General features: G+C 43.0%; 1 protein-coding gene across 1 annotated transcript; it reads right to left on the bottom strand.

Moving 5' to 3' along the window:
• Window positions 1-17,081: 17,081 nt before the first annotated feature.
• Window positions 17,082-21,012, bottom strand: LOC124660119 (BRCA1-associated RING domain protein 1-like). The gene is made up of 10 exons (XM_047197910.1): window positions 20,869-21,012; window positions 20,343-20,594; window positions 20,137-20,237; window positions 19,789-19,975; window positions 19,601-19,707; window positions 19,216-19,314; window positions 18,904-19,051; window positions 18,542-18,710; window positions 18,212-18,249; window positions 17,082-17,414 (listed from the first exon to the last, which is right to left on the bottom strand). The coding sequence occupies exons 1-10, from the start codon at window positions 21,010-21,012 to the stop codon at window positions 17,082-17,084; spliced, it is 1,578 nt and encodes a 525-aa protein (XP_047053866.1).
• Between the last annotated feature and the right edge of the window lie 843 nt (window positions 21,013-21,855).

Genomic DNA, 21,855 nt, shown 5'->3' with positions numbered 1-21,855 from the left:
CTGTCTCCGTGTAATTTCCCTCCGATCGCCGATCCGTGGCTGATCCTTTTGCTCCTTTTGCCGATCAACTGGCCGTACTTGTAGCGCGGGACGGCGCTTTGTTTGAATTTAAACTATGTCCGCCGAACTCCGGGTGGACGACTGGAAATACGGTACTCCCCACGACTTAATTTCGTCCAATCCGGCGGTTGTTTCGTACGGATTTGGGAGTGGGGAGCGCCAACGAGTGGGGATGCTCTAAGGCTTGCATGACTTGGCAAGTTAGGATTGGTCAAGGATGTTTGATGAGGTGGATAGGCTCCATGTGAAGAGAAATGGGATCACCTATTAAGAATAGAAAGATATAAATGGAGGAGATAGATTTGAAGTATAACATGATGAGTCTAATCTAATTACATCTGTGCATTATACTTCTAATAGAATAAAGGGAGCATCGGCGGCGAGAAAAGAAACTGGAGCGGTGCAAGAGCGGTAAGTCTAGTGGGGACAAGAATTAGAGGAGAATTTTGGGAACATAAGAGTGAAGAAATGGAGCAAAATTTCAGATGAAAAATGAGGGGATTTTTGGCAAATTTTGATATAGGATTTGGGAGGAGTAAGAAGGGGATGGAGGTGCCATTTACTATGTCAAAGGGGTAGGTAGGTTTGGGTTAGTTTTGGGTCAAAAGGTTTTTTTGGGCTTTCACCTCCCCCCCTAACCCCTCCCGTGGCGCTCCCCAGGGCGCCGCCGGGGGGCCAATCTCCCTCCTTTCGCCGCCCCTCCCTCTGTTTCTCTTCCTCCGCCGCTGCCGTCGGCGCTGGCCACGGTGGCGGCAGGCCCCGACGCCAAAGTGCTCGGGGGGTTGTTTGAGGCGGCGACCGGCGGTGGCGGCTGGGGCGGCGACCTCCGGCTTCGGCGTGCTCCGCGTCTAGGGCGGCGTCCCTGGATGTGTGGCGGCGGCTCCTCCTCCACGGCCTCCGGCGATGGATGGTGGTCGCGGCGGCAGTTGGATCTTGTGCCCGCCGAGATCCATCTCGGCATCTGCTGATGGCGCGAGGAAGGGGGCGGCGATGTGCGGGGTGAGGATGGTGTGGTTGCGGCTTCCGCCGTCCACCGAATTCTCCTTCGTCATCGTTGGTTAGCGGATGGCGGCGTGGGGGCCTATTCGTCTGCTTCGGGTTTGAAGGTGGTGGTCCTAGGGTTCTTCTTCTGCGAAGATGAATACCTACCGGATGCTGATCCTTTTCATCTAGCCGGAGAGTTGAGTTCCGGAAGGCTCCGCCGGCAAATGCATCAGCGCATCTTTTGCCTGTAGTTTGCTGGATCGGGGGTATTCGGTCGCGCGCACCCATGCTTTTATTCCGACCGTTTGGTTCTGGAGGGAGCGACGCAAAGCTCTTTTTCTGTGTTGACATCAAGTGACTATGGATCCATGATGAAAGTCGAAAGAAGAGAATTTCATGAAGGTTGGATGGGAGGACTAGCTAAGGGAGGTTCAAGTCTCTGCGCTGTTGATGGACTTGCTTGGTGTTCCGGGCTTCACAGCAGCGGTATGAAAGTGGAGGCGACAACACAGGTGAAGTTCAGAGTCCTACCTTTTCAGGGTGAAAACCCAAGGTCTGGCCTTAACTGGTTGTGTCTGACAATGACCTTGTTGGAGGCATTGTTTTGAAAGCGGGGACTATCTTCAGGGTGAAAACCTAAGATCTTTGATTGGGCGACGATGGTGTTAGAACATTGTTCCCTTCTTGAAGGCGTCATTTTTTGGAGAGTCTGTATTTCAGGTGTTGTCTTGGTGGTGGATGTATTGCTGTTGTTAGACCTGAGATACTGTAGCGGGACTTTTATTTCTTAGTTTTCTTTTCTATTCTTTTGGCTATGTGCATCTATAGTGCTATTAGGGTGGTGTGTTGTTGCAAAGGCTGGGTGTAATTGGTATCTTTTGATATTAATATATTTCATTTATCGAGAAAACCTACTTTTTAAGTAAAGCTAGAAAACATTTTGGTAAAATAAAACATACCAGAAAATACTGTTTTATTTTAGTTGAACTAAGAAAAAGGCGGGAGTGACTTTACAAAACCAAGCGGATAGTTTAGCAAAACAGCATGAGTTTTACAAAATAAATTTTATGATCCTCTAAATTGGGTTGAGGATGGTAGGATATGCCGATTATGTGGAGGCTTTTGGCAGTGTAGGATGGTAGCCAACTATTTACCCCACAAACATACAAAATACCAATTCCAAATACTTTGTATGTTGGGCTACAAAAGAAAAGATAAACGTGTTAATCTAAGTATGTAAAATTTCAAGCTACAAATTTTATCATATTTAAAAATGACAAGCGTGTGGATCTGAGTATGTAAAATTTCAAATCTACAAAATTTATGATATTTTGCTATTTTCGTGTAGACCACAATATAAAGAAGTATGTATTAAATTTTGCATGATTGTAAGTTACATCATTGCCTTTCTCCAGATTTGTTTTATTTTTTGAAAATTGGAATATGTTCTTTTATTAAAAAAATGAAAGAAGCCAAAGACACTTTTGGACTAATTGATATATCTCAAACTTACTAGATACGAACCAATCTCCAGGTGGTCTTTTGTTTTCACATCTATGTAGTAACCTGAATTCACCCTTGAAAGCACATCGGAAAAAAATCTTTATCCTTCGGAGGCATGTTCGGTTCATCTTCAAAAATCTCTAACTCCTTGAGTTAGTTGCAGATATCTATTGACAATTTCTATTCTTTCTCATTGATATATATCATAATTTCTGGCAAAAATCAAGGCTGATGTATCAGTATAAAATTCCCGCTAACTAGTAGAAATTCTCGATTAACAAGGTAATAAGATTTATGGCTTCTCCAATTCTTTTGCTGCTCTTGATAATCCAATTCTCCTTGATAAAGCAAAAAATGCTGGCATTAGCCTGTGTCATAAAAATATAAATGTTAATTTTGTTATTGATAAGATTAAAGAGGTTGAAGCAAAAAGACTTGATGATTTTCATAAATCTAACCCTACTAGTTTTCTTCCTATTGACATTAGTCTACCTGTGGAAGAATTGAGAGTAGGTTTGGAGGATAGAGATGAGGTTTTGTCTGAGATGAAGATAAACCTTGGACACTAATCCATAGTAGGAAAAGGGGGAGAAGGAAACTGATTTTTAAAATGGTGGTAGCTCTAATTTGGAACCCTAGAGGCTTAAATATGCCTGATAAGCTCACCAGAGGCTTAAATATGCCTGATGATCTCATTAGAGAGACATGCCCTGATATTATTTGTTTCTCTGAATTCAAAAAAGACGATTTCTCTAGCTTACAGTTGCAACAACTAGATCTAGGGGGAGATTCTCTTGGAACTGGTTGCCAGTTGTGAAGACTGCTGGAGGTATCTGATACGTCTCCAACGTATCGATAATTTCTTGTGTTCCATGCCACATTATTGATGTTATCTACATGTTTTATGCACACTTTATGTCATATTCGTGCATTTTCCGGAACTAACCTATTAACAAGATGCCGAAGTGCCGGCTCTCGTTTTCTCGCTGTTTTTGGTTTCGAAATCCTAGTAACGAAATATTCTCGGAATCGGACGAAATCAACGCCAAAGTTCCTATTTTCATCGGAAGCATCCAGAACACCGGGAAGGACCGGAGGGGGGCACAGGGCCACCAAACCCTAGGGCCGGCGCGCCGAGAGGGGCCGCGCCGCCCTATGGTGTGGCCCCCTGTCAGCCCTCCTGCGCCGCCTCTTCGCCTATATAAAGCCCCTGGATCAGAAAACCCGATACCAATTGACGAAACCCACGAAACCTGCCGGAGCCGCCGCCATCGCGAAGCCAAGATCCGGGGGACAGGATCTCTGTTCCGGCACCCGCCGGAGCGGGGAAGTGCCCCGGAAGGCTTCTCCATCGACACCGCTGCCATCTCCACCGCCATCTTCATCACCGCTGCTGCTCCCATGAGGAGGGAGTAGTTCTCCATCGAGGCTCGGGGCTGTACCGGTAGCTATGTGGTTCATCTCTCTCCTATGTAGTTCAATACAATAATCTCATGAGCTGCCTTACATGATTGAGATTCATATGATGATGCTTGTAATCTAGATGTCATTATGCTAGTCAAGTGGGTTTTACTTATGTGATCTCCGGAGACTCCTCGTCCCACGTGTGTAAAGGTGACAGAGTGTGTGCACCGTGTGGGTCTCTTAGGCCATATTTCACAGAATACTTACTCATTGAATGGCATAGTGAGGTGCTTATTTATATCTCTTTATGATTGCAGCATGTTGTATCACAATTTATCTATGTGCTACTCTAGTGATGTGTTATTAAAGTAGTTTTATTCCTCCCGCATGTGTGCAAAGGTGACGATGCGTGCACCGTGTTAGTACTTGGTTTATGCTATGATCATGATCTCTTGTAGATTATGGAGTTAACTATTGCTATGATAATATTGATGTGATCTATTCCTCCTACATATGCATGAAGGTGACGAGTGTGCATGCTATGCTAGTACTTGGTTTAGTAGCGTTGATCTATCTTACACTAAAGGTTACTAAAACATGAGCATTATTGTGGAGCTTGTTAACTCCGGCATTGAGGGTTCGTGTAATCCTACGCAATGTGTTCATCATCCAACAAAAGTGTAGAGTATGCATTTATCTATTCTGTTATGTGATCAATGTTGAGAGTGTCCACTAGTGAAAGTCTATTCCCTAGGCCTTGTTCCTAAATACTGTTGAGTTACTACTGCTTGTTTACTGTTTTACTGCGTTACTACTGCCGCAATACCACCACCATCAACTACACGCCAAGCACTTTTCTGCCACCGTTGCTACTGCTCATACTTATTTATACCACCTGTATTTCACTATCTCTTCGCCGAACTAGTGCACCTATTAGGTGTGTTGGGGACACAAGAGACTTCTTGCTTTGTGGTTGCAGGGTTGCATGAGAGGGATATCTTTGACCTCTTCCTCCCTGAGTTCGATAAATCTTGGGTATCCACTTAAGGGAAACTTGCTGCTGTTCTACAAACCTCTCGCTCTTGGAGGCCCAACACTGTCTACAAGAATAGAAGCTCCCGTAGACATCAAGCACTTTTCCGGCGCCGTTGTCGGGGAGGAAAGGTAAAAGGCTCTCATACTACGGTCTCGGGTAAAGTATTTTTACTGGCGCCGTCGTGTGTGTGCTCGAAGCTATTTCCTTTAGATCCTGCAATTGCATCTTGTTGTTTCTTGTTTACACTAGTTTGGCATAATGTACAAGAGTGAGCTTCTTATTCTATTTCCTGATTTAAAACATGGATTGTTTGATGCGGAAATTAAAAAACCTATGAAATCTTCTTTGCATGCTGGTAGTAATATTAGTATGAACGCTTTGAACACCATTGTTGACAATAATATAGAAAGTTCTAAGCTTGGGGAAGCTGGTTTTCATGATATTTTTAGTCCCCCAAGCATTGAGGAGAAAATTTTCTTTGATGATACTTTGCCTCCTATTTCTGATGATTATAATGATAGTGGTCTTTTGATGCCACTTACTGCTGAGATTAAATTTTGTTGTGATTATACTATGCCTCCTACACTTGATGAGAATAATAATGATAGCTACTTTGTTGAATTTGCTCCCACTACAACTAATAAATTTGACTATGCTTATGTGGAGAGTAATAATTTTATGCATGAGACTCATGATAAGAAAGCTTTATGTGATGGTTATATTGTTGAGTTTGCTCATGATGCTACTGAAAGTTATTATGAGAGAGGAAAATATGGTTGTAGAAATTTTCATGTTACTAAAATGCCTCTCTATGTGCTGAAATTTTTGAAGCTACACTTGTTTTATCTTCCTATGCTTGTTACTTTGCTCTTCATGAACTTGTTTATTTACAAGATTCCTATGCATAGGAAGCATGTTAGACTTAAATGTGTTTTGAATTTGCCTCTTGATGCTCTCTTTTGCTTCACATACTATCTCTTGCGAGTGCATCATTAAAACTGCTGAGCTCATCTTAATGGCTAAAAAGAAAGAACTTCTTGGGAGATAACCCATGTGTTATTTTGCTACAGTACTTTGTTTTATATTTGTGTCTTGGAAGTTGTTTACTACTGTAGCAACCTCTCCTTATCTTAGTTTTGAGTTTTGTTGTGCCAAGTTAAGCCGTTGATAGAAAAGTAAGTACTAGATTTGGATTACTGCGCAGTTCCAGATTTCTTTGCTGTCACGAATCTGAGCCCACTGCCCTGCAGGAAGCTCAGAAAATTATGCCAATTTACGTGCATGATCCTCAGATATGTACGCAACTTTCATTCAATTTGAGCATTTTCATTTGAGCAAGTCTGGTGCCATTTTAAAATTCGTCAATACGAACTGTTCTGTTTTGACAGATTCTGCCTTTTATTTCGCATTGCCTCTTTCGCTATGTTGGGTGAATTTCTTTGATCCATTAATGTCCAGTAGCATTATGCAATGTCCAGAAGTGTTAAGAATGATTGTGTCACCTCTGAATATGTCAATTTATATTGTGCACTAACCCTCTAATGAGTTGTTTCGAGTTTGGTGTGGAGGAAATTTTCAAGGATCAAGAGAGGAGTATGATGCAACATGATCAAGGAGAGTGAAAGCTCTAAGCTTGGGGATGCACCCGGTGGTTCACCCCTGCATATATCAAGAAGACTCAAGCGTCTAAGCTTGGGGATGCCCAAGGCATCCCCTTCTTCATCAACAAATTATCGAGTTCCTCCCCTGAAACTACATTTTTATTCGGCCACATCTTATGTGCTTTTTCTTGGAGCGTCGGTTTGTTTTTATTTTTGTTTTGTTTGAATAAAATGGATCCTAGCATTCACTTCATGGGAGAGATACACGCTCCGCTGTAGCATATGGACAAATATGTCCTTGGTTTCTACTCATAGTATTCATGGCGAAGTTTCTCCTTCGTTAAATTGTTATATGGTTGGAATTGGAAAATGATACATGTAGTAATTGCTATAAATGTCTTGGGTAATGTGATACTTGGCAATTGTTGTGCTCATGTTTAAGCTCTTGCATCATATGCTTTGCACCCATTAATGAAGAAATACATAGAGCATGCTAAAATTTGGTTTGCATATTTGGTTTCTCTAAGGTCTAGATAATTTCTAGTATTGAGTTTGAACAACAAGGAAGACGGTGTAGAGTCTTATAATGTTTACAATATGTCTTTTATGTGAGTTTTGCTGTACCGTTCATCCTTGTGTTTGTTTCTAACAAGCCTTGCTAGCCTAAACCTTGTATCGAGAGGGAATACTTCTCATGCATCCAAAATACTTGAGCCAACCACCATGCCATTTGTGTCCACCATACCTACCTACTACATGGTATTTTCCAGCCATTCCAAAGTAAATTGCTTGAGTGCTACCTTTAAAATTCCATCATTCACCTTTGCAATATATAGCTCATGGGACAAATAGCTTAAAAACTATTGTGGTATTGAATATGTAATTATGCACTTTATCTCTTATTAAGTTGCTTGTTGTGCGATAACCATGTTTATCGGGGAACGCCATCAACTCATTGTTGAATTTCATGTGAGTTGCTATGCATGTTCGTCTTGTCGGAAGTAAGGGCGATCTACACTGAGTTGAATGGTTTGAGCATGCATATTGTGAGAGAAGAACATTGGGCCGCTAACTAAAGCCATGTTCCATGGTGGAAGTTTCAGTTTTGGACAAACATCCTCAAATCTCTAATGAGAAAAGAATTAATTGTTGTTGAATGCTTAAAGCATTAAAAGAGGAGTCCATTATCTCGTTGTCTATGTTGTCCCGGTATGGATGTCTAAGTTGAGAATAATCAAAAGCGAGAAATCCAAATGCGAGCTTTCTCCTTAGACCTTTGTACAGGCGGCATAGAGGTACCCCTTTGTGATACTTGGTTAAAGCATATGTATTGCGGTGATAATCCAGGTAGTCCAAGCTAATTAGGACAAGGTGCGGGCACTATTAGTACACTATGCATGAGGCTTGCAACTTATAAGATATAATTTACATGGTGCATATGCTTTATTACTACCGTTGACAAAATTGTTTCATGTTTTCAAAATCAAAGCTCTAGCACAAATATAGCAATCGATGCTTTTCCTCTATGAGGACCATTCTTTTACTTTCAATGATTGAGTCAGTTCACCTATTTCTCTCCACCTCAAGAAGCAAACACTTTGTGAACTGTGCATTGATTCCTACATATTCGCTTATTGCACTTATTATATTACTCTATGTTGACAATATCCATGAGATATATATGTTACAAGTTGAAAGCAACCGCTGAAACTTAATCTTCTTTTGTGTTGCTTCAATACCTTTACTTTGAATTATTGCTTTATGAGTTAACTCTTATGCAAGACTTATTGATGCTTGTCTTGAAGTGCTATTCATGAAAAGTCTTTGCTATATGATTCAGTTGTTTACTCATGTCATACACATTGTTTTGATCGCTGCATTCTCTACATATGCCTTACAAATAGTATGATCAAGATTATGATGGCATGTCACTCCAGAAATTATCTTTGTTATCGTTTTACCTGCTCGGGACGAGCAGAACTAAGCTTAGGGATGCCGATACGTCTCCAACGTATCGATAATTTCTTGTGTTCCATGCCACATTATTGATGTTATCTACATGTTTTATGCACACTTTATGTCATATTCGTGCATTTTCCGGAACTAACCTATTAACAAGATGCCGAAGTGCCGGTTCCTCGTTTTCCGCTGTTTTTGGTTTCGTAAATCCTAGTAACGAAATATTCTCGGAATCGGACGAAATCAACGCCAAAGTTCCTATTTTCATCGGAAGCATCCAGAACACCCGGGAAGGACCGGAGGGGGCCACAGGGCCACCAAACCCTAGGCCGGCGCGGCCGGAGGGGGCCGCGCCGCCCTATGGTGTGGCCCCCCGTCAGCCCTCTCCCGCGCCGCCTCTTCGCCTATATAAAGCCCCCGGATCAGAAAACCCGATACCAATTGACGAAACCCACGTAAACCTGCCGAGCCGCCGCCATCGCGAAGCCAAGATCCGGGGGACAGGATCTCTGTTCCGGCACCCTGCCGGAGCGGGGAAGTGCCCCGGAAGGCTTCTCCATCGACACCGCTGCCATCTCCACCGCCATCTTCATCACCGCTGCTGCTCCCATGAGGAGGGAGTAGTTCTCCATCGAGGCTCGGGGCTGTACCGTAGCTATGTGGTTCATCTCTCTCCTATGTAGTTCAATACAATAATCTCATGAGCTGCCTTACATGATTGAGATTCATATGATGATGCTTGTAATCTAGATGTCATTATGCTAGTCAAGTGGGTTTTACTTATGTGATCTCCGGAGACTCCTCGTCCCACGTGTGTAAAGGTGACAAGTGTGTGCACCGTGTGGGTCTCTTAGGCCATATTTCACAGAATACTTACTCATTGAATGGCATAGTGAGGTGCTTATTTATATCTCTTTATGATTGCAGCATGTTGTATCACAATTTATCTATGTGCTACTCTAGTGATGTGTTATTAAAGTAGTTTTATTCCTCCCGCATGTGTGCAAAGGTGACAGTGCGTGCACCGTGTTAGTACTTGGTTTATGCTATGATCATGATCTCTTGTAGATTATGGAGTTAACTATTGCTATGATAATATTGATGTGATCTATTCCTCCTACATATGCATGAAGGTGACAAAGTGTGCATGCTATGCTAGTACTTGGTTTAGTAGCGTTGATCTATCTTACACTAAAGGTTACTAAAACATGAGCATTATTGTGGAGCTTGTTAACTCCGGCATTGAGGGTTCGTGTAATCCTACGCAATGTGTTCATCATCCAACAAAAGTGTAGAGTATGCATTTATCTATTCTGTTATGTGATCAATGTTGAGAGTGTCCACTAGTGAAAGTCTATTCCCTAGGCCTTGTTCCTAAATACCGCTGAGTTACTACGCTTGTTTACTCGTTTTACTCTAGCATTACTCGCCGCAATACCACCACCATCAACTACACGCCAAGCACTTTTCTCGCCACCGTTGCTACTGCTCATACTTATTTATACCACCTGTATTTCACTATCTCTTCGCCGAACTAGTGCACCTATTAGGTGTGTTGGGGACACAAGAGACTTCTTGCTTTGTGGTTGCAGGGTTGCATGAGAGGGATATCTTTGACCTCTTCCTCCCCGAGTTCGATAAACCTTGGGTATCCACTTAAGGGAAACTTGCTGCTGTTCTACAAACCTCTGCTCTTGGAGGCCCAACACTGTCTACAAGAATAGAAGCTCCCGTAGACATCAGTATCCTTGTTGCTATTAGTATTGAGTTGTTTGATACAGTTAGATGGGATATATTTACTTATTGTGTCTTTGTACAAATAAAAGCAAAGAGGGACAATGTTATGTGGAGAGTCGTTGTTGTATATGGCTCTGCTTATGAAGAACATAAATTAGATTTTATCAATGAGCTGCATAATGTCTTTGCTTGCTGGAGTGGTCCTACCTTAATTGGTGGTGAATTCAATCTCATTAGAGAAAAAAGTGAAAAAACACTGGTAACATCAACCAACATTGGGCCAATCTGTTTAATGATTGGATTAATAAATTCAATCTGATGGAGCTTAAAAACCCTAGTAGGCAATTCTCTTGGGCTAATAACCAAGATAATTTGGTCATGGGCTTGCTAGATAGAGTCTTTGTGTTTACTTGTTGGGATGCTTTATTGCCTGCTAGTAGTTTAGCTTCTAAGCCCAGAGTTGGTAGTGATCATACTCCTCTTATTGTGGATACTGGTGCTTTGAAAATTCCTCATGTTAAGCAATTTAGATTTGAAAACGGTGGCTTAAGATTGAGGGTTTTGATCAAGTGGTTGCCAAGTTCTGGCAAGCTCCCTGTCATCTTCAAAATTCTCTTGATAGGTGGCAATTTAAAATGAGGAATACTAGGAAAGGTTTAAAAGGTTGGTCAGCGAACATTGAATCTGCCCAAAGGAAACTCAAACAATGATTTGTTGCTGAATATGACCTGCTTGATATTATCTCTGAATCTCAAAGCTTATCACCTGCTTCTAAAAAAAGAATGAAGAATATTTTTGTTGAACTTACTAAAATATGGAGTAATGAGGAAATAAAAGCTAGACAAAGGTCTAGAGAAAGATACATTTTAGAAGGGGACCGTAACACTGCTTACTTCCATTCTGTAGAAAAACAGAGGAGGAGGAAGAAGCAAATTTGTCAATTGCAAGGTGATGCAGGGATGGTTGAAGACAACAAAGGTATGTTAGATATTGCTGTCACATACTATAAGGACCTTTTTTGCAAAGAACTTTGCCTTGATATTGATTTGGTAGATGACTTTTGGGACCCTGAGGATATGGTGTCCCAAGAACATAATGATATGCTTGATGTCGCCTTTTCTGAAAAAGAAGTAAAGGATGCAATCTTTGGCTCTTATGCTGAGGGTGCTCCTGGACCTGATGGGTTTTCTTTTCTTTTTTATCAACATTTTTGAGAGCTCATTAGAGCTGGTTTCATGGCTATGGTGAAGGATTGGAACGAGGGGAATCTGAATCTTTCGAGATTGAATTTTTCTCTCTTGACTTTATTCCAAAGGAGCCTGATGCTGTAACTATACAGAAATTCAGGCCCATTGCCTTAACCAATTGCAGTTTTAAGATTTTTTTCTAAGTGTGTCACTAATAGGCTGGGTGTGGTTAGTGAAGAACTTATCTCTCCTAATCAAACAACTTTTATTAAAGGGAGATATATCCTTGAGAGTGTTGTCTCTGCTCATGAAGTTATTCATGATGCACTCCATAACGGGCAGTATGGGTTTGTTTTTAAACTTGACTAAAAAAGCCTATGATAGGGTGGACAGAGATTTCCTTTTGAGAGTTATGAGGATGAGGGGTTTTAGCCCTAGATGGATATCTATCATTGAGGGGCTCTTGTACAATGGATCTGTTGGTGTTAGGATTAATGACTGCAATAGTCAGTTCTTCCTCACCAGTAGAGGTGTGAGATAGGGGGATCCTATATCCCCCATTCTTTTCAATTTTATGGTTGTTGTTTTCACTAAGGTCTTGTCCAAAGCTGCTGGTGGTAGACAGATAGCTGTACTCATGCAAGAACTAGGAGGGGGGATCATTAGTATGCAGTATGCTGATGATACTCTACTCTTCCTGGAAAATAGTTTGCATTCTGCTATAAATTTAAAATGGATCCTGGCTTGTTTTGAGCATATGTCTGGTATGAGGATTAATTTCCATAAATGTGATCTAGTCCCTATTAATGTGGAGGAGTATGATGCACAGCTTATTGCTCAAGCCTTAAGCTGTAAGCTGGGGGAGTTTTCTATGCAATATCTAGGAGTCCCCCTACATCACAACAAGCTTAGGAGAGAGGATATTCAGCCTGTTGTTGACAAAATCCTCAAGAGAGCTGCTGGTTGGAGAGGGAAGCTTCTTAACCATGCTGCTAAGTTAGAGTTGGTTAGAAGTGTCCTGGCCAGTATTCCTATTTATTTACTTAGTGTGATCAAATTTCCCAAATGGGATATTGCCCTTATTAACTCTCAGATGGCTCATTGCCTTTGGGACAATTATGAGGAACACCATAAGTACCATCTAGCTAATTGTGGGTTGGTCACTAGGAAAAAAGAATATGGAGGCTTGGGCATTCCAGATTTATCAGCAATGAACATGTGCCTTTAGCCTCTTGGATTAAAAGGTATCATTTAAATGAGAACAAGTTGTGGAAACAGATAGTGGACAACAAGTATAATGTGGATAATCCCAACTTCTTCTCTTGCTCATCTAGTGGTGCCTCTCCCTTTTGGAAAAGGGCTATGTGGACTGCTAAAGCTGCTAAGATGGGTTATCAGTGGAAAGTAGGAAATGGTAGGAACATTAAGTTCTGGAAAGATCATTGGTTTGGTTCCTGTTGCCTGGCTATTCAATATTGGGAAGTTTATTTCCTAGTGAATGAACAAAATAAGACTATTGCTGATCTCTGGGATGGGTCTTCTCTAAAAGTGACCTTTAGGAGATGCTTTGACCATGGATTGATGATGCAATGGCTGGAAATTCTGCAAATAGCTCAAACTATCACTTTGAATGGCATTGAAGGATAGTTTGGTTCGGATGTGGGAAGCCAGTGGGTTATATAGTGTGAAATCCATGTATGCTGTAGTTAATTTTGGAGGGATTAAACATGTTGATATTCACTGTGTTTGGAAAATTAAAGTACCCCTCAAAATTCATTTCTTTCTTTGGTTGCTTTTCCACAATAAGCTACTCACTAGAGATAACTTGGTCAAGAGACAAAGTGTTGATGATTTAACTTGTGTTTTTTGCAATGAAGTGGAATCTTGTCAACACCTTTTCTTTAACTATGTGGTTGCATCAAAAATCTGGAAAGAAATTGTTGTAGCCTTGGGTCTTAATCTTAATATTTCAAGCATGCATGACATTACATCTCTTAGAAATGAATAATAAATACAATATGATCTTTGCTGCTGTATTGAGAACTATCTGGATTACCAGAAACGATCATGTCTTCAATCGTTCTCAATGGATTGGTATGCAGGGGCCGTGGAGACTCTTGGCTTGCAGTTGTGCTCAGTGGAGAATCCTATTGAAGGAAGAATGAAGAGAAGAGCTGACAATGTTGCTGAGCAAGGTGGAGATGTTGGCTCGGCTGCCACCGCTGCTATCATGGCCCGAGCCTGGCTGACTCCCCAGAAGAAGGCGAGGTCCACTCTGGAGGTCTGCGATATGAACAACACAAGGGGGTTTGGCCCGATGTTGATCACAACTGTAGACTTGGCGAGGACCTTGGAAGCTAATGACCTCATTCTGGTGGGTGATGGTGCATGCTTCAAAATTCTGGACCGTCCTTGAGCTAGCCTGGAGGGTGCTGTTGCTTTTGGGTCTCAAAACTGGTCTCTCTTAATCTTGTGTTGTCGCCTGTTTTAAACCTCTGTTTTTGGGTGGTCAGTAGCCTAACAAACATTTGTGTTTTTGATATGTGTTGTATGAAAGTGTGGGTGATCTGTAATGCATGAAAAACAAAACTGGATGATGTAAGTTGGTTGGATGGTTTCAATATATTTGGAACCGGGGTGTGGTGCCCTGTTTCTCTAAACAAAGAGGCTATGTTTTGTTTGGTTGGTTAACTATCATGTGCTGGCCTGCGAGTCCTCTTGGCGCCATGTATTGGATCTCTGCTGCGACCGGGCGTGCGCGTAGAGCATCGTTTCTTGGATGGTCGCTGGGCACCCAGAGCATGTAGCAAGGCCTGCTCGTAATCTTCCTGCTCGCGGCGGTGCTGCTGCATAAACGGTGTGGAAGCAAAGGCGAGATGAGGCGAGAGCAGGCTAGGACGGTAGCCTCCATAGACGTTCCACCGTAGGTTGTCAGAGGATGCCAAAGGAGTCGGTGGCAGCTGGGTTTGGTTGTCCCATTCCAAGGAATCATACTCAACCCATCCTCGATTGTGCTTCTTCTCCCTCTTCTTGGTGGTGTCATATTTGTACACAAGAGCACCTAACCTGTAGCACAGCATCCGGTCGCGCCTGTCGAGCCAGGCGCAGTGCGGCTGGTTACCATATTGGTCGCTGTCCTGGACACAGAAGGTGTAGCGCCGCTCCCATCGAGGCATCCACTCGTCATTTTTGTCGTCGATGAGCCGTCGTCCCCGTAGCGACGGCATGACCCAGAAACAGACATGCGTCTGGCCAAAGACGTGCACAGCTACACACAACTGCCCGCACAGCTCGAAAGTGTGGACGGCCGCCCTGTCATTCCTTGTGAAATTTTCCGGGAGGGCCAACGCGAAATATATGCGCCTCGCTCGCAACGTCGATCACGAGTATCCTATCAGGCGCCTGGTAATTCGGCGGCCGTTCCATCACCACATACAACTTGCCGTCCAAGAGCACCGGCGGCGGCAAGTAGAGGCCGTACACCGCGCGATATGCGAACATGTACGGGTGCCGGCGCCACCCGGCATTGTCTCCACCCAAGGTGTACACGTCCAGCTGGTTCATCTTCTCCGTCCATCCATGTTCGGAGAAGGAGAGGCGGAAGAGCTTGTACTCGCCGGTGGATGGGCTACTCCCCATTGCATATATGCGCAGGTAGACGTCCTCGATCTTCGGCGGTGCCGGGATCTTGAGCTTCTCGCCGGTGACCGGGTTGCAGACATACACAGGCCAGTCTTTAACAGCGGATCACGCGAGGAGGAGGAAGCCGGTGCAGGCGTTGGTGGGGCTGTAGCCGCCGGCAAGGTCGGTGAAGCGGCACACGGGCTTGGCCGACGAAACCCTGAGGACGGTCATCTCGAGGCCGATGCCCGGCACACTATGCTGGAATGTCATCCGTGCAGCGTGCGGAAGGAGGTGTCGCTGACGACAGCGTGCCATAGCTTGCAGACGCAGCAAGATCGGGCCAGGTCCGTCGTCGGCAGCTTGAGAAGAATCTCGCGTAAAATTTCCTCCGCCACAGACTCCATGATCGACCACCGCGTCGAGACACGATCGAGACTCTTATCACAAATATATAGGCTTGGGATGTTGTCCTAATTAAATTACTTCCGAGTCGGGCAAGAATCCAATTGATCGATACCACTGATCCACTGATCCATCGATCGTCTCTTGTTTCTTTAATTTCACTACCTACCGTAGAGAGTCTACATCAGCATCTATCATCTTTTATCAACCTATTCGGGCCATCTAGGAGACCCCTTAAAACGCTGGTATCTCATATTATTTCGGTGGGATAGGGGGTGAGGGCGAAATGGGCCATCTACAGGCCTCGTATTCGGGCCGCCCCGTATCGGCAGAATACATGGCCCATCAAACCCACCCCGTCGCCCCCTACAAATAGAGGGTGAAGGTGCGAGTGGGGGTCCAACCCCTCACTCGCAACCCTAACCCCGCCGTGCGCCGCCACCACTCCGGCGAGTAATTTCCCACGCGCACGCCGCCACATTTCCACCGCCGCTAGCCATGAGCGCATAGCGTAGGAGCAGCCTCTCGCCCACCACCGGATCGAAGCGTTCCCGTGAGCCGGCCACGGTGGAGGAGGCGTGGCGCCGCCACTGCAAATTCTCCGCCGCCGGGAGTCGGCGTGCGGCGTGCAAGTACGTCAGGTCCGAGTGGATGCTGCCAACGCTCCGGGACTTCGCGGAGGGAAGCCGCTACCACAAGGTCGACCCACCGTTGAAGCCGATGAGCGGCGGCGAATTTGAGAAGTGGGGGAGCGTGTGGGAGCAGGAGTGCGCGTGGAAGGCCGCATGGGAGGGGAGCTCCAGTGGAGGAGCGCCGCGAGCCGACGACGAGGAAGAGGAGGCGGAGGACCCCCTCTTCTTGGAGGCGGTGGCCGCGTCCAAGAAGGACGCCGCTGACAAGGCGCAGGCGGACGCGGAGGAGGTGGCGCAGGCCATCGCCGCCGTTCGAGGAGCTAAAGGCTCGGGAGGCCGCATCCACCACTCCGACCATCATCCTCGACAACTAGGCGCATCCCTAGCATTGTAGAAGTCGCGATCCACGATCCGGTAGAATCGTGCAATTTTCTATATCCTCCTCTATCTATGATCTATATGAAGAACTATCTATGAATTCTTCCGGGTTTTGCATTTTTTTTAAATACGAGGTGAAATAAGGGGTCTACTAAATGGAATGGTTCGTGCATGCCAATTTTTTAGATACAGGTATTCGCTCGATACGGGGCGAGCGAATACAGGATCTGTTAGACATGCTCTTATTACAATGCCAAAGTATCTGATGTCGCCCAACAGAGGTTACAGTCGTTGCCACAAAACATCAGCTTTCGCCGCAGACTCGACTCTCATCTCTAAACCAGCGTCCAGCACCAGGTGTTTGGGCCTTTTCAATGATCGACCCATCACCAAAACAAGGACTACGAACGTTACACTTACAACCAAGCCATCACCCCCACAAAAGCTGACCATTTGGCTGAGCATATCTGATGCGCATAAGCATTATACAGCATAACTGCAACTGTGTCCAATCCAACCCCACAAGGGCCAACCCAAAAGACTCCTAACATGAGCCAAAAGAAGCTCCGCCTGGCTAGCGGCCCTCGCGATAACTCCGTTCCAGCATCCGCACATCGTAAGACGTGATGGCATCAAACAGCCAAAGGTGGCAGATCACCTGCGCTCCCCATGCCGCATAGTTCCGTGCCTCCTCTATCTCCTTGTGAACAAGTAAAGTGGCAGCGAAATCTCTTGGAGGGCCGCCACCGTAGACGAAGTATACCTTGGCGGGATTTTCGCACGCACTCTCCTGTGCCTCCAGGACCTTCCCTTCGGCGGCTGATATGAGATTTTCTAGGTTTTCCCTGAGTTCCAGGTCCATGTACGCGCTGAGGAAGAAATGCAGCCCCGAGAAAAGCTTTGGTGCCTGCAACCATCAGTTTCCCAGGATGCAGATGTAGTTCTATGGTATAATTCTCAGGAGATAAGTAAACTTATGGCTGTAGACATGTATTCAGGATATCACTTGTACTCCCTCCATTTCAAAGAATAAGGCACCCTCGTTTTTCGTGCTTTTTGTTTGACCAAGATTTACTTCAAATATATAAAGGTTGTTTGTATAAAATTAGCATCATTAGAAAGTGACTAATCCAACGATACTAATTATATAAAATATAATCAAGATTTTGTTGCTCAATTTTATGGTCAAAGTTCGTCTTGGAATACGTGTGCGCCTTATTCTTTAAAACGGAGGTAGTACTAGATAATTTATTGAAGTGCAATCACAAAATTCATGTTTTAGACAATGAAATGCACCATAAAATAAACACATTATGACTGATGGCACTCCACAACACAGCAGTATATCAGATGACACTTCAAAGGAGAATTTGTAAATTGTTTTGCCAGATGCAGATGCAACCAAAATATGTAAATCTGTTCAGCACCCAACTTATAAAAAATTCTGTTGTAATATACTAACCAGAAAACAAATGATTTTCTTTAGAGGTGCACTTTTACCCTTTTTCATTATATACAACCTTTGTATGAACACTTAGATACATTTTTACATTTGGTTGTAGTAGGAATAATTTTTCACGAAGAATGGTGAGCCAATTCCCTGAACTTATGCATATAATAACCTGCAATATGTTTTCACTAATATTTATCTCTATAACAAAATCGTATAGAATACTATTGCCAGAAATAGACATCTATACATACCCCTTCAGCTGCTCCAGCTCTTCCTTTCTTTGGTCCATCAATCGATATGTGCGAAGCATTGAAGAATTCCACCTCGTAAGAAGTTTCCGGAACTGTAACTGGCTCTGCCAAGCAAATTTCTGGACCTGGAATCAGCTGCACCAAGCAATCCACAATCCCTATGACAGGAACATGACACGAACTGCTTCAATGCAGGCATAAATATCATTCTTTGCGGAGCTAGGATAAGTGTGAAGACCAGCTTCTTGTTACGTTAAGCAGTATGGACTTGAGGATAGTAAAGTACTTATCAATAATACAAACAAGGGAGATGTAAAATAGCTTAAAACTAACATTCAGCTCTGACAACCCATTTTCCAGAGAGTATCGCCATCAGGACCTCATATGACCTGCCACATATGATACCCGCACTTCTGTCCACAATAACATGAGTCACATTTTTGTCCCATTCCTCAACCAAGGTTGAATTGGTCAAGGAAGCAAATTTTTTGAGAGAATCCTGCAACAAACATAAGCAATTTGTTCACAACTTTGTATTGATGAGAAATCATTTCGAAAATTAGCAGATCACATCATATTTTCATTTGACCATAAGTAGTAGGATTACTACATTTATGCAATTATGCTAGTATTGTTCAGATATATCCAGGTGCTCCAAAAAGAGGATATTGTTTGCTAATAGTCTAAGTTACCTTCTGTGATGCACTTAAAGCTGAACCAAGCAGGACCTTTTCGTTCACAAGGGTTCTTGACTGGTTCATTTGTTTTTCTTCTCTCCGGTAACCGGAACATTGGCTGTATCCCTTTGTTAGTAGTCTAAGTCCTTTGCCTGAACATTGGCTGTAATGATGAAAAACAATGCAGATTATATAAGACCATTTAAAGAATAACGGTAATAGGGAGAAAATTGTTCTCTGTCCAAACATTGTGTGTAATGAAGAAATACAATCAAATTATAGAAGAATATATTAATGAATAATGAATAATTATAGAAGACGGCATACCCCTGAGGCAAGGAAGAAAAACTTGAAGTGTTCAGTTGATCTACTTGTTGATTTTCCCTTATATGAATGACAGACATTCCTTGTTTATCTGAGTATTGGCTGGAACAAACAAATCAAAAAAATCAAACAACATGAAAGATTAGTAATTAACAAACAAATAGGACAATCTCAAATACCGGTGAAGAAAAGATAGCCTACGCAAACAAAGACAGTTTAATGTAGCAGAGGATTTATTTATATATATTCATACAAAAAAAATCATGGAAATCTCTTTTTTATCTCGACTTTGGCTGAAACCTGGAATGACTAAATACACAACACTGAATTATAATTTATAAATGAAAGATTAATTAAGTAAAATGAAGACTGAAGAAAAATCACATACTTTTGAAGGATGGGAGAAGTAATGCCACTTTCCATTATTGGTGAGCTCGTTACATCACATGGTAATGGATCAGATGCATGCTTGGGGCACCAAACATGGCGATTTTTCTTCAGAATTAAACTAGGCATGTAAAAACATCACAATGTTTTTAAAATGGATTTAATGACAATGTCTACTAAAAAACTTACCATATCCCAGCGGCATTCTGGGATCATCACTGCACATGGAACATGATAATTTTTGGGGCAGGGGTGGTGATAACAGCCAAGAGCTGCCCCCGGAAGCTTGCATCTGCTGCATTTCAATCTTGATGAACGGCTGATTTCCTTCTCCATGTTAACAATATCATCGCCAACAAGACACACTCTTGGGGCCCTTCAAAAATATTAGAAGGGGAGTCAAAATATTTTATGAACATAAAGCCTAATCTGAGAGTAATATCATGCTAAGAATGAAAAAAAATTGATGACCAATGCTTGATGAATCCAAATAAACAAAATACAAGGAGTTTTTACATTGTGTATAAACAAGCTTACCAGTCCATGCACTCTTTATGAACATAGATGGCATTTTTTGGAACGCCCTCATCACTGGACACAATCCTTCCCTTTCGATACAGGACTATGGGACCATGAAACTGACACACGAAAAGTGAAAAAATTTAGGGCTAGTAAGAAATAAGAACACGTCAAAAGATTATTATTTTTAATTTGATATATGCAAATGATATACACCATATTACATTCTCACTGGTTCTAAATGAATGGCAGAAAACACATTCATCTTCAAATAAGTTGGTTGGTGTTTGCAGTCTCCTCAATTCAGCATCACCTTGATAGTCTTCCAACTTGCTATGTTTCCCTGAACCCTTGTTTTTTTTACAGGGGTGCAGGTGCTGTCCAGTTTTACTTGCATTAACACCTAGTGATGCAACTTTGGTTGCATCAGCACAAACTCTCTTATGTGGACCCTTTGTGGGTGACACATTTTTATTCTACAAAAAAGGGTATTCACTCAGAATGTTGAATACAAAATATTCACAGTGAATGTAATTCATCAACGAATGAACAGTTAGTTCTATTAAAGGGTTGCTATCTCTAACACTTATAGATGTGTTACACCATAGAAGAGTACCAGCCATCAGCGTTAAAACTATGTTATACCTTTCCATGCATAAGTAATGCTCGAATCCTCCAGGATTTGGACAAAGAACTATGTCGAAAAAAGAACATATTTGTTTCAGAAAAATAATAGAATTAACAATGTACCCCAGCGAGGCTTGATTTCGCAGGACTGCTGCTTTGACTAGCCATTGGCTCGTTCTGCCTGTAACTTTGTTGTAGAACCTCAAGACTTCCATCGTCAGTTTCTGTTTCTATGTTGACCACCGTGCTGGTATGAGTAGCAGACATGGTACCTACAAGCATCAAAGTGGTGACTAGGAGTCTAGGATGAAGGGGAAAGCAAGTACCTAAAAAGGTCGTCCTAATTTCAAGTAACTGTCTAAATGAACTAAATAATGGCATACTAATTTTTTAAATAGTACTTCAATGAGCAAACAAAACTAGGTCACTAGTAGGCGGGTCGTCGTGTTTGTACAGGTGGCACATATGATGATACTATTACTCAAACACGGTATCCGTATCACACTCGGATTCGGATGTCCGATTCGACAAAACAACTGGGACTTGAAAAACAATACCCCTGAATCTGCCAAATATGTGGGGTGCCCAATGCGGCAGACAATGCAAGCAAACTCTGCAATTTACACCCGCCTTGCTATAAAATTCCAGTTGTGTTACATGTCCTCCATTACAATACAACCTGGATTTTACGGATAGATCAGGAGAAATCATGCTTTACCATTCACAACAAAGAATTACTACCTGCCTAGGGATTGCTCGAGGATTAAAAAGGACAGGTGTATTGGGGTTGGGGGTTGCAAGAAGTAGATAGCACATTGCATAATGCTAGCTGTCGCTGCTCAAGATCATAAAAGTAAGCATCACAGGGCCGGCGGCATCAAATCGATCTATGGGCGGGCAATACTAGGGCAATGTTCATCTTACATTCGAATCTTCGTCTTCTATTCGATAAAAATAAATACGGCAGAACGAAAATGTCTAAGCCACAAACTTGTTCCAAACGAGCACACAAGGCCACGGATAGATTAGAGAGTTTGGGTACTGGAAAGCGTACTAGTGTGGCGCGCAGCATTTTGAGGGTTCTGGGCCTCTAGGGAGTAAGGGAGAAAT

This window comes from Lolium rigidum, chromosome 6, assembly GCF_022539505.1.
Source record: "Lolium rigidum isolate FL_2022 chromosome 6, APGP_CSIRO_Lrig_0.1, whole genome shotgun sequence".
Taxonomy (NCBI): Eukaryota; Viridiplantae; Streptophyta; class Magnoliopsida; order Poales; family Poaceae; genus Lolium; species Lolium rigidum.
Note: the sequence above shows the minus strand (reverse complement) of the source record. Positions and strands in the feature narration are given on the sequence as shown.